This window comes from Spinacia oleracea, chromosome 4 (genome assembly GCF_020520425.1).
Source record: "Spinacia oleracea cultivar Varoflay chromosome 4, BTI_SOV_V1, whole genome shotgun sequence".
NCBI classification, from domain to species: Eukaryota; Viridiplantae; Streptophyta; class Magnoliopsida; order Caryophyllales; family Amaranthaceae; genus Spinacia; species Spinacia oleracea.
Genome location: NC_079490.1, coordinates 104592938 through 104604885, shown reverse-complemented (window position 1 = coordinate 104604885; position 11948 = coordinate 104592938). Strand labels below are relative to the sequence as shown.

The 11948-nt window shown below is 42.1% G+C and overlaps 1 protein-coding gene and 1 non-coding gene across 2 annotated transcripts; one reads left to right on the top strand and one right to left on the bottom strand.

Moving 5' to 3' along the window:
- Window positions 1–3825: 3825 nt before the first annotated feature.
- LOC130460261 (small nucleolar RNA R71) lies at window positions 3826–3931 on the bottom strand. Its single transcript, XR_008920190.1, has one exon. It is a non-coding gene; the product is annotated as a small nucleolar RNA R71 (small nucleolar RNA).
- A 1029-nt stretch (window positions 3932–4960) lies between these two features.
- On the top strand, window positions 4961–6112 carry LOC110798354 (uncharacterized). Its single transcript, XM_022003534.1, has one exon. It carries the CDS (start codon window positions 4961–4963, stop codon window positions 6110–6112), a length of 1152 nt encoding a protein of 383 aa, XP_021859226.1.
- The last annotated feature ends 5836 nt before the right edge of the window (window positions 6113–11948 follow it).

Below are 11948 nucleotides of genomic sequence, written 5' to 3'. Positions count from 1 at the left end.
TATTAGTTTCTTTGTTTTTAGTTCGATTTTAGTTTGATTTTAGTTTCCTTTCTTTTCTTTTGTTTCTTTTTGTTTTCCTTTTGGTGTGATTTCTTCTTTTCTTTGCTTTTTCTTTGTTTTTCCTTTCCTTTTGTCAAGGCATGCTTTTCTAGCTTTTTAGGCATTATTCTTTATTTGGGCAAATAAAATTAGATTGTAAGTTAGAATGCTTTTACTCCTAATTAGCATATGTTTGCACGGTTTTCAATGTCTTGGGTCAAATCTAGGATTTAGGTGTTAAGAAAGTTGGTTGAACTTTGGGTAGCATGCGTCTTGAACCCTTGGCTTGTGGTAAGATGGTGTTGATTTCTCTAGTGACTTGAAACCGGAGAGAGTGGTATTTGCTCCTATGTGAGGTTCATGTTCAAATTAGCCCAAACACATATACATATATTGAGTGGCATGGATCATTTGCATTGACTTTCTTATCTCCCGAATTTGACTTTTTCCTTCCCGAGACCGCGACCGAACTACTTTAGGGGACGATAGAGGCATTTCTTTCGGTGACTATTTTTCTTTTTAGTTTAGGAATTTATTTTCTATTTTTTCTCATATATTTTTGTTTGCATTTGCCCCCTTGCTAGCCATTTGAGCCTTTCCCCTTCATTTCTTATTAGCACATTACAAGCCTAACAACCTTTGTTTTATTTTCACCCTTAGAAGTGATAGTGAAGCCTTGAGTTATGATGCTTGATGGTTTTGAATGATTATGCAAAGTTGAGGAATTATTGCTATTGGTATGAATGGCAAAGCTTAGGAGTTATGATGTATATAGTGAATGAATAAGCAACAGCAAAAAAAAAAAAGGAGTAAGGAAAATCTTAAAAAGCCAAAAATAGAGAAAAACAAGGCAATGAGAAAAGTTTCATTTGAAACACAAAAAAAGAGAAAAATAAAATCAAGAAAAGTGCAAAAAGAGTTGTAGTTTAGAATTCTCTCACACTTGTTCCATAATAAAGGCCCATTTCTTGAGTTTTGTAGTTTTATTTTTCATTTTCTTTTTCTTGCTTTTCTTTTCTTTTCCTTTCTTTCTTTTTCTTTTCTTTTCTTTTCTTGGTTTATTTTTTATTTTAGGTATTGCCTTGATTCAAATTTTTGGAAGAGTTATGGGTGTTTCTCTTTGGAAACCCTTGCGAGATCCCACTCGCCCCCATGAGCGATTGTGGGGTTTAAAGAGCTTGTTGCATGCGCTTAAATGCAACCGTGATTCCTAAGAAAGTGAGTTAGTGTGCATTCTTGTAGTTCTTATTTTTGTAAGTTTTAGATTTTGAATAATGGCTCATTCTCTCCTATTTCATGCTTGGTTTGCTAGGGACTAGCAAACGCTTAGCTTGGGGGAGTTTGATGAGTGGCATTTATGTCGCTCTAGGCCTAGGATTTTATAGAATTTTATTATGCGTTTTGATAGTTTTGTATAGTTTTGTTGCATTTTTATCCCCTTATTCCATCTTTGTACTTTTCAGGTAAAAATGTTTAAAATGATGGAAAATGGTTGAGAATTGCTCGAACAGAGCCCGTGCGACCGCACGGCATTGCTCCAAAGTCAAGCAGGCTCGTGTGCTCGTGCCCCCAGGAGTGTGTGTTCGCACAAATTCGGAAAATCGATGCAGGAACTATATGGGAATTTGTGCGACCGCACCAGAAGAAAAGCTGGTTCCCACGAATCTGGAAAATCGATGCAGGAATTATGAGTGATTTTTTGCGATCGCACCGCAGAGAAGCCCGCTCGCATGGAATTTCGGTGGGCTCGCACTAAATTCCTGTGCGAGCACATGAGGATTTATGAAGAATTGGCCAAGTCAGAACCGTGCGATCGCACGGTTGCTCAGCACGATCGCACGGATCGAAGGAGGAGAATCGTCGCTGAGCTCGTTCGCATGAAATCACGGCACGATCGCACAGGTGCGATCGCAGCTGGGTATGCCCGTTCGCACGGCTGCGCGGGATTCAGTTTTCGAGTTTAAATATCTTATTTTCGGGGTTTAGTATAAATAGAATTTTCTTTATTTTTCATTAACAATTAATTTCAGAAATAGAATTTGGGAAGTTTTAGATATTTTGCTCTTCAAGCTAGTGTTCTAGAGAGAGAAACTCATTGATTTCAAGCTTCAAATCTGTAATTCCTTCAACTCTTTTCTTTTTCTTGCAATTTAATTCTTAGTTTCTTAATTCTTGCTCTTGCTTTGTTGTTGATTGTTCTTCAATTCCTTAATTTCTTGAATTCTTGATTTCATTGATTGAAGTTACTTTGACATTCAATTTGTGATTTGATTGTGCAATTGAACTCTTAATTCTCTTCTCCTACTCCTTCAATTTCATGCTTGCTAGCTTAGAATTAATGGATTGCTTGATTTCTAGAATGACTAGTGAGTAGAATTAGGTTAGGGAAAGGGGAGAATCTAGGGGCTTAATTAGGGGAAATTGTTGATTGATTGTTGGTTGATTCATGTGATTAAATATGATTTGATGATAGGATATCCATGCTAGTTGAGTGGTAGTTGCAAATGCTATTCGATTGGATTCACGTGGAACCATAGGATAGGTTTGGCGAGAGATTGTGGGCCTATCTTGTGTGATCAAATGGCGGTGCCTATTATATGCTAGTTAGTTTAATCTAGGATTAGGCGAAAGCTCTTCCGTGGATTAGACGCTTAGCATTCCCTATCCGAGAGGTGGCGGGTTCTTCTTTAGATGCCATTTGCCTAATCACCATTTCGTTGCATGATCACCATTGCTAGATAGTTGAATTCATTTCCCCCGGTTTCCCTAGCCTATCCCCGACTCCCTAACGTTTCCCTTTCTTGATTCCATTTAGCATAATTCTTAGTTTTAGATTCTTAAAAGTGACAATTCAAAACCAAATCCTCGTTCGAACTAGATTGACTTTCAAACTCAATAACCACCGTTTCTTTGGGACGATCCCTTTGCTTACCGCTAGCCGGTAGTTGAGTGGTTTTATAAATATTGTTTGCATAGGTTGTTTTCTATCAACGACGGAAAATACGCTTATCATATTTTGTCATAGTTCTTTGATTGTTCTTCAACTTCTTGAATTTCTTTTGCTTTGATTTTAATTCCATTAATTCTCAATTCTCTAGTTGTTGATTTTAGTTTGCAATTGAATTCTTGATTCTCTCCTCTTATTCCTTCAATTTCATGCTTGCTAGCCTAATATTAATGGATTTCTTGATTTGTAGAATAATTAGTGAGTAGAATTAGGTTAGGGAAAGGGGAGAATCTAGGGGCTTAATTAGGGGAAATTGATGTTTGGATTGATGAATGATTGATGTAATTAAATTGATTTAGTGATAGGAGACAAAGGCGTGTACGGTCTAGCTCATCAAGCAATAACAGATTCGCTTCGTTGAGTGTTGGTGAGGAACAACAAGAGAGTGAGCAAGTTTTTGAGAACATGGCGCTCCCGGTTAAGAACTTGGGAATACCGGGGGCATTCGAAGCTACATGTGGTATTCAAGCCCCAACAACGGGTGCCAACAACTTTGAGATCAAGCCCACCTTGATCAATTTGGTGCAAAGCCACCCCTTTTGTGGGAAGAGTAATGAATCACCTCACGAACATCTCAAACAATTCGAGCACTATTGTGACACAATCAAGCACAATGGTGTCACATCGGATTACGTGAGGTTGACATTGTTTCGGTTCTCTCTACTTGGGCGAGCAAGTGATTGGCTTGACAAGGAGGTCAAGCCCAACTCACTTCGCACTTGGACCGAAGTGACAATTTCCATTCTTAAACAAGTTCTATTCGCATGGGAAGACGGCGGAGTGTCGCCATAAGATTCAATCCTTTGAGCAAAAGCGAGATGAGTCACTCTTTGAAGCTTGGGATTGTTTTAAGGAGTACCAAAGGGAATGCCCTCACCATGGGATTCCTAAATGGTTGTTGCTCCAAACATTCTACTTGGGGTTGAGTCCAAGTTCGAAGACAAGTCTTGATGCGGGCGCGGGAGGCCCCATCATGAATAAAACTGAGGATCAAATAGAGGAAATCTTTGAGGATGTAGTTCAAAACTACCAATCTTGGCATGTAGGCACAAGGAATTATGATGGGAAAGGTAGGAGTGAAGATGGTAAGGGTTCGCCATATAGCAAGCACGGATGATAGAGAAGCTTACCTCACGCTTGGAGAAGCTCGAAAACACACCAAGCCAACCGCCATCACCGTCTACAATCCCTCCTCCCTCGGCCACTCTTCTCTCTAAGGGGAAGGGCAAGGTTAGTTCTTATGGCTCAATGCCTCTGGGCACCTTCTTTTGCGAAAATTGCCAAGACTATAGTCATTCCCCCCGATGCATGCCCCTTGGTTCATAACTTGTCATTTGTGGATTATGGCCCTTCGTATGAAGTCGAGTTTGATGTAGAGTATGCTAATGCCGTAAATGAGAGGTCTAGGAATGATAACCCTAACAATCCTAATTTTGCTAGGCAACCTAGAGGGCCCTCCGTGTATGGTCCCCACCAAGGCTATGGCCAAGGAAGTGGGTATGATAGCCAAATCGAGGTGGCTATAGAGAACAAGGCTATCAAAGCCAAGCGCCCTATGGTCAAGCTCAAGGTTTTGGCAATCAAGGCCAATACAACCAAGGGAGTTATAATCCCAACCATCAAGGTGGAGGGGGTTATAACTACTCTTATGGGCAATTTAGGGGTGCCTCAAGTGGGGGTTATCCTTTGAACTCGGGAGGTCGCTATGGTGCATCTCAATTGCCACCTCCCGGGTTTAATGGACCGAGGACCTTTGGCAACCAATATCAAGCAAACCTTAGTGGTTATGTCGTTGCACCTCTACCACTCCCGCCTCTCAAGTCTAATCTTGAGGCTCTCATGGAGTCGTTTGTGGGGGCGCAAGCCAAGAAGAATGTCGAGTTTGAGGATGGATTCAAACAATCCAACACTCACATGAAGATGATTGAGACCCAACTTGCTCAACTAGCTAGTACTATCAAAGAGCAACAAGTGTATACAAGTCTCCCACCCCAAGGTCAACCTCCTAAGCAATTGTATGCCATTGTGACAAGGAGTGGGAAGACCTTAGATGATAGTGCTACTCATGTTGAAGCTCCTAGCTCTAGGGGTGAGAGTTCTATGGGAAATGAGTCCTTGGACCGTGATGATGCGGAAGAGAAGTCTCATGTCGACGACATGAGTTGTGTTGATAAGTCGAAGGATACTACTCTTCCCCCTCTCCCAACTCCTACTCCCCCCTACCCTCAAAGATTTGCCGGTAAAAAGCTTGATGACCAATTTCACAAATTTTGGGAAACCATTAGCAAACTCTATGTGTCGTTATCTTTTACCGAGGCACTCAAACAAATGCCCCACTACTCTAGATTCATGAGGGATATTCTTAGTGTCAAGAGAGGGTGTGAACCAAAGGAGACTGTGCAACTCACGGAGAGTTGTAGCGATCTGATTCAACACCCCTTTCCCCCAAAACTCAATGATCCCGGGAGTTTTTCTATCCCTTGTAGCATTCAAAAGCTCAAATTTGAGAATGCTCTTTGTGATTTAGGGGCAAGTGTGAGCATCTTGCCATATACGATCTATGAGAGGCTCAATCTTGGTGATCTCTCTCCTACCTCTATGTCATTGCAACTATCCGATCGATCGTTTATGTTTCCATTGGGTAGGATTGAGGATGTTCCCCTCGTGGTTGGCAAGCTTACTTTTCTTGTTGACTTCGTTGTCCTGGACATCGATGAGGATGCCCATACTCCCATTATCTTGGGGAGGCCATTCTTGGCCACCGTGGGTGCACTTATCGATGTGCAAGGGGGACTAATCACCTTGAAGGCGGGAGGTGCCAAAGCTAGCTTCAAGCTTGCTATTGATGATCAATGTTGCTCTAAAATGAAAAGTTGCATGAAAATTGACACTCTTGCGTGTGTTGAGAACAGCCACTCTTGTGCTAATTCTTCTAACAATTTTCATGTTTCTAAGTGTGCTAATGAGCTTGCTAGGTACTCTCTTGATGACAACAATGTCCATGGAGTCCCAAAGGCTCTTGGGGATGAGCTTGATGATGTTGTAAACCATACCCGAGATATTTGAAATGCATGTTGATGATGATAATGGAGCTAAACTCTCCAAAGTGTTTCATGGATCGGCTACGAAAGCCAAGCAGTCCAAGAAAGCGAAGAGTCCATCGAGTCCCGAGGAGGGGCATGTTGGTGGATTATTTGGTTTCCGCCTCTTGAATGGTGATATCGGTAAGATCTTTGTGCCCAAAGGGGCAAAGAAATGCATGTTGACTAGTGTTGATCCTAGGTTGGTTGTGTTCGACCCCCCTTGACCTTTTTGGGGGGTCCGTCAAGCTAATGACATTAAACGAGCGCTACCGGGAGGCAACCCGTGTATTGATCTCATTCTTGTCCCCCCATGAGCTTTGGGGGGATTCGTCAAGCTAATGACGTAAAACGAGCGCTACCCGGGAGGCAACCCGGTTGTCTAACTCTTGTCCTAATTTGTTTTTGTTCTTAAATTTTTGTTTTCATATTTTTTTTTTGTAATTTTTTTTTTAATAAATAAAAATGATGAGATGGGGGTGCATTAGTCGAGCAAGGCCAAAAGGCATTATTCCAGTTCTGTGCGATCGCACAGCTTATTTGTGCGGTCGCACAAAACTGGAAATTTGAGTCAGTAGCTCCTAGCAGTTTCGTGCGATCGCACTCGTCTTGTGTGCGATCGAGCTCGAGCCGTGCGATCGCACGGATATTTTGTGCACTCGCTTGGGTCGGGCAACCTGGTTCTGCGATCGAGCTTATCAGGAAACACGCCCTTTGTTTTTCATTTCTTACTTTCATTTTTCATTTCTTCACCATCTCTCCACTTTTCTCTCTACTCAAACTCCTCAAATTCCATTTCCTACTCAATCCCACTCACACATTTCACTCTAAATCACTCACATTCACAAATTCATCTTCTTCCCTTACTTCAAACCAATAATTTCATATTTTTTCTCAAAAACCCCCAATTTCTAGGGTTTGTGTGAACTTTGATTTTGTGATTCCTTGTTACAATTGGAGCTTTGGAGTTTTCTTTTGGGTGATCTTGTTTTCCTCCCTTACTTGTGGTGACGATTTCTTTCCCTTCTTTCTCCATTTTTCTTTACATTTAGGCTCATTGTTCATATTATTTGAGTGAAATTCTGAAATTTTTGATTTTGATTGTTTGGATTTGCATGTTTCTTTTTGTGTTTATTCCTTGATAGTCTAGACTTGCTATGCATGTTTCATTGTTAATATTTGTAAAGACTAGTCTATTGGTAGATTTTTGGTGAAATGTTGGTGGAATTCTAGTTGGGTTGTTGTTTTTGGTTGATGAGGATTGTTTGAAGTACTCTTGTTCGCATTGAACTTGAGTGGTGAATTGGTACTTGTTTGTGATAGTTTTAATAGTAGATTGTAGCTTTTTTTGACTAACTTAGTTTTTCCTTTTGCTTTGGATTGTGTTTCTTTTCTTGCTTGTGTGTAGAATTTTGCTCCCTAAGGCTCATCATGATGACAAAAAGATCAAAGAAGGGACCTAACTCCCAACCAAACAAGTGCAAGGCTATCACCCCTCCGCCCTTCGAGACTTACGGAATTTCATTTCCGGAGCAAAGGTCTTGGACTTACTTTGAGGAATTGTCTAAGCGGAACATCCGCCCGACAAAATTCTATGACAAGAAGGCCGTTCAAACTTTGGGGTTTGAGAAGGAGCTTAACACTTTGATTGAGGGGCTCGATCTCGAGGAATTCGTGGGAATGAGTGCCAAGACAAACAGGAGAGTCACTCTCGAGTTTCTTGCCTCGGCTAGAAGGCGCCGAGTTCATGAGAATGGAAAAGAGTCGGTCGAGCTTCATTTTCAAGCATTCAATAATCAACATGTGCTCACCGACGAAGCGATCAATGATTTCTTCACTATCTACCCAAACCGGGGTCTTGTCGTTAACCCTGTGGCGGAGTGTGCGGATTCTTATGATGAGAATATTTGGTGGGGAGAGCTCACGGGAGAGGAGAGGAAGTTTATTTCCTCCTCGGCGAAGTCATCTTCTTTTCATCACCCCGCCATCCGTTACTTGAACCGCATGCTCCTATACGCGGTCTTTGCAAAAGGGGCCACCGGATCCTTGTCAAGTCCGGAACTTGGGGCACTATGGCTAGCTACTGAAAAGGATGAAGGGATCTTGGATTTTGGGCAGCTTTTGATCACCCGGATAATTGAGCATCGGGAGGGGCAACCAACTAGTGGGGATATTCTATTAGGTGGGATGCTAACTCTTCTCTTTAGGGCACTCCCCGGTGATCCTTATGACCACACCCTAGCTGAGTTGGATGAGGTTCCCGGAGGGGAGTTCCTTGACTCGAGGACGCTCTCCAATGCCAAGTGGATCAAGGCCACCAAGAATGATAAGTATATTTGGACGGTGAAGCAAGGAGATTGGTGCATCCTCCCCAATCCTACCTTCACTTCTTGGACTCCCAATGTCTGGTATTTGTTTCCCCGCGATCCTCAATTCATTGCCCAAGAACAACCGTTTCCTCCTCCTCAACCCGCTCCGGAGTCTCCTCCCCGTGGTCCTCCTCCTATCTCGGAGCCTTCCCCTAATGAGGGTGGTACGTCCTCTTCCTCCTCTCCTTTTGATTTCCATGGCTTGCAATCTACCCTTGCGGCTATCTTGCAAGGACAAGAGAACCAGGCTCATACCTTGGCTTCTCTTGCTCCTCGAGGGAGCCGCACGAGGGAGCCAGACTCATCCTACTACGGTAGGCGGGTGTACCACTTCCATGTTGAGAAAGGGGACTTTGCCCCCTATGTCAACTATCCTTATCACCCTCCCCAACAAGGGCCCATCCCTAGTTGGAATGAGGAGAGTACACCCCCTTACCCGTATTGGACGGGCCCATCCCAACCCAGTGTCACTCCTCCCTCTTTTCCTCCTTATGATTATACCATGATGGGCGGGAGTGACTACCGCGGTGACCCCATGTATCCCACTCCCCCACCGGTAGATCGGCCAGATGGTTGACCCGAGGATTTCACCGGGTGGCCTAGGGGGTACACAGGAGGTTGGGATGGTCCCCGAGGAGAGCCACCCCATGGCAATTACCCCCTTCGGCTCGAATATGGTTGGCCGCCTTATACCGATGCTTCGGGGACCGATGTGGACCCCACCTACAATTCACCCCGTTCACCACCGATGAGGCTCGTGCTCATCGCCTTGAGCAGGATGACTATTGGAGGATTTATGATTCAAAGGGTAAGGCGCACGCCCCGGGTCCTTCTTCTTAGAGTTCCCTCCATTTCTCCCCTATCTTGATGTGATGGTATGCTTGCGATTAGCTTGGGGGACAAATGCGGAGTGGGGGTTTGCTTAGGGATCTTTTGAAGCTTGTTGGTGTTGTTGGTCTTCTTGCCACTTCGTGTGGTTGTATATATGATGATGATGATGAGTCTATGATTATACTTTTGGTGTGTTTTGGCTATTTGGTTGTTTTTGAGTCATTTTTGGTATGTTTCTTGGCGGTGGTTCACACTTTCCACCTTGTGCGTTGTCCGTCTATATTTTAGTGAGTTTGTTCGGGTTTTAACGGTTCTTTGCGGGACTTGCTCCCACGTCAATTCCGGTAACTGTGAGGTTATGATTCATATGACAAAACATAAATCATGCGGAAAAACCTTAAAGCCAGGAAAGCATATTATTTACACATAATCATTTATCATAGTTTAGATGCATACACTTTGTTGCGTGCCCTACCTAGCTGCGCTCGAACCGAACAAGAACAAGTCTTTAGGACTCCAAGTGTCGTCCCTCCGTAGATAGTCCACAGGACGTCCGGATCCGCCTTACGCTTGACCAACTAGAATCGCCCTTAAGGTAGCTTAGGAATTTCAGCTATTAGGTGCAAGTGTATGGCTGATTTTTCTTCAAAATCTTACCTTTAGAATACTTCAATTGTGTCTATAAATTATGACCCTAGGCACCTATTTATAGAGGTTTGGAAAAGGAATTATAATCCTACTAGGATTTGGATTTATTAATTAGAATCCAACTTGAACTCTAAATAATAAACTTAATCTATTAGGATTAGGATTTAATTAATACACGAATTCCGATAGGATTAGGATTCGTTACGAACATGAGCATCGTATGGCCACGAGCATCGCACCACCCGCGCAGGCCTTGCGGCCCACACGAGCAGCCGCTGCTCGCAGCCCAACAGCACGCTTAGCGTGCGCGCGCCAAGGCCTTGATGGGCCTGGCCTTGCGCTGGGCCTGGCGAGGCGTGGTAGCTCCATGTTGGGCGCTCGGCTTGCTGGGCGCGGGCCTGGCTTCGTGCTGGGCCTTCGTCTAGCAAGCCTCGTCCGATGCTAATTCGTACGATGCGCTTCCGATTAAATTCCCGGTTCCGGAATTTATTTCCGATACGAACAATATTTAATATTTCCGATTCCGGAATTAATTTCCGTTTCGAACAAATATTTAATATTTCCGTTTCCGGAATTATTTTCCGATTCCGATAATATTTCCAATTCCGACAATATTTCCGTTTCCGGCAATATTTCCGATTCCGGTAATATTTCCATTTCCAATAATATTTTCCGATACGTACCATGTTTCCGTTTCCGGCAACATCTACGACTTGGATAATATTTATATTTCCGATACGATCCATATTTGCGTTTCCGGTAATATCATCGTTTCCGGAGTATTCATTTCTTGCTTGTGACGATCTCAGCTCCCACTGAAACCAAGATCCGTCGATTCCGAATATCCATAGATGGAGTATTTAATGCCATTAAATACTTGATCCGTTTATGTACTATTTGTGTGACCCTACGGGTTCAGTCAAGAGTAAGCTGTGGATTAATATCATTAGTTCCACTTGAACTGAAGCGACCTCTAGCTAGGCATTCAGCTCACTTGATCTCACTGAATTATTAACTTGTTAATTAATACTAACCGCATTTATTAGACTTAATATTATATGCATACTTGGACCAAGGGCATTATTTCCTTCAGTCTCCCACACTACTAGAAAAGGGGATTTTAACGACAAACTTTTTCGTCGTTATAAGTCGAAAAAGTCGTCGTTAAAACTTTTAACGACGAACAAAGTTCGTCGTGATTTTTGTCGTAATAGCTTCCGACGTTATTAGTATTAATGTCAACGTTCGTCGTGAATTTTACACGACGAAATTATTGTTCGTCGTTATTTATTAACGACAAAAAGGTTGTTCGTCGTTATTTATTAACGACAAAAAGGTTGTTCGTCGTTATTTATTAACGACAAAAAGGTTGTTCGTCGTTATTACGTATTCAATGACGTCAAACAAAGAGCAAATAACGACCAACATAGTTGACGTAAAAAGAGAATCAAATTGACACAATAATTTTAATTATCGTCCAACAACGACAAAATATTTCGTCGTTAATGTGACTAAAATAAATATAGTTTGTCGTAAATATGAAAAATATATATAACCTGCCATTCATTCAAAACCATAAAAAGTATATAGAATATTACACTAAATTTATATTAATTAACGTAATCAATTACAAAAGATTTATAATAAACAAATTCAATGTGAGTCAAAACAAACTAATAACGTCAAATATATAACTTGGTCCATACTAAGAATTAAATCTCAATGATTCCTTGTTCTTAAAAAAAGTAAGAAAATTTGCACCAAATATCTAAAACTGATGTGTAGCAGCTTCGACCTATTCTTGCATTTCTGATCCTGCTTGTGAAGTTGGAATAGTAACATTAAGTTGCGACACCAATGCATCTTGAAACATTTTCATTCTAGACTCAACCAAGCTAACACGTTCCTTCATTTCATTGTTCTCGGCTTGTACTTCCTCCACGCGATTTGCAAGAACTTCATTATGTTTGTTGG

Excerpts from the sequence above, each read along its gene's own strand:
- LOC110798354 (XM_022003534.1), top strand. The coding sequence starts at position 4,961 with ATGAAGATGATTGAGACCCAACTTGCTCAACTAGCTAGTACTATCAAA.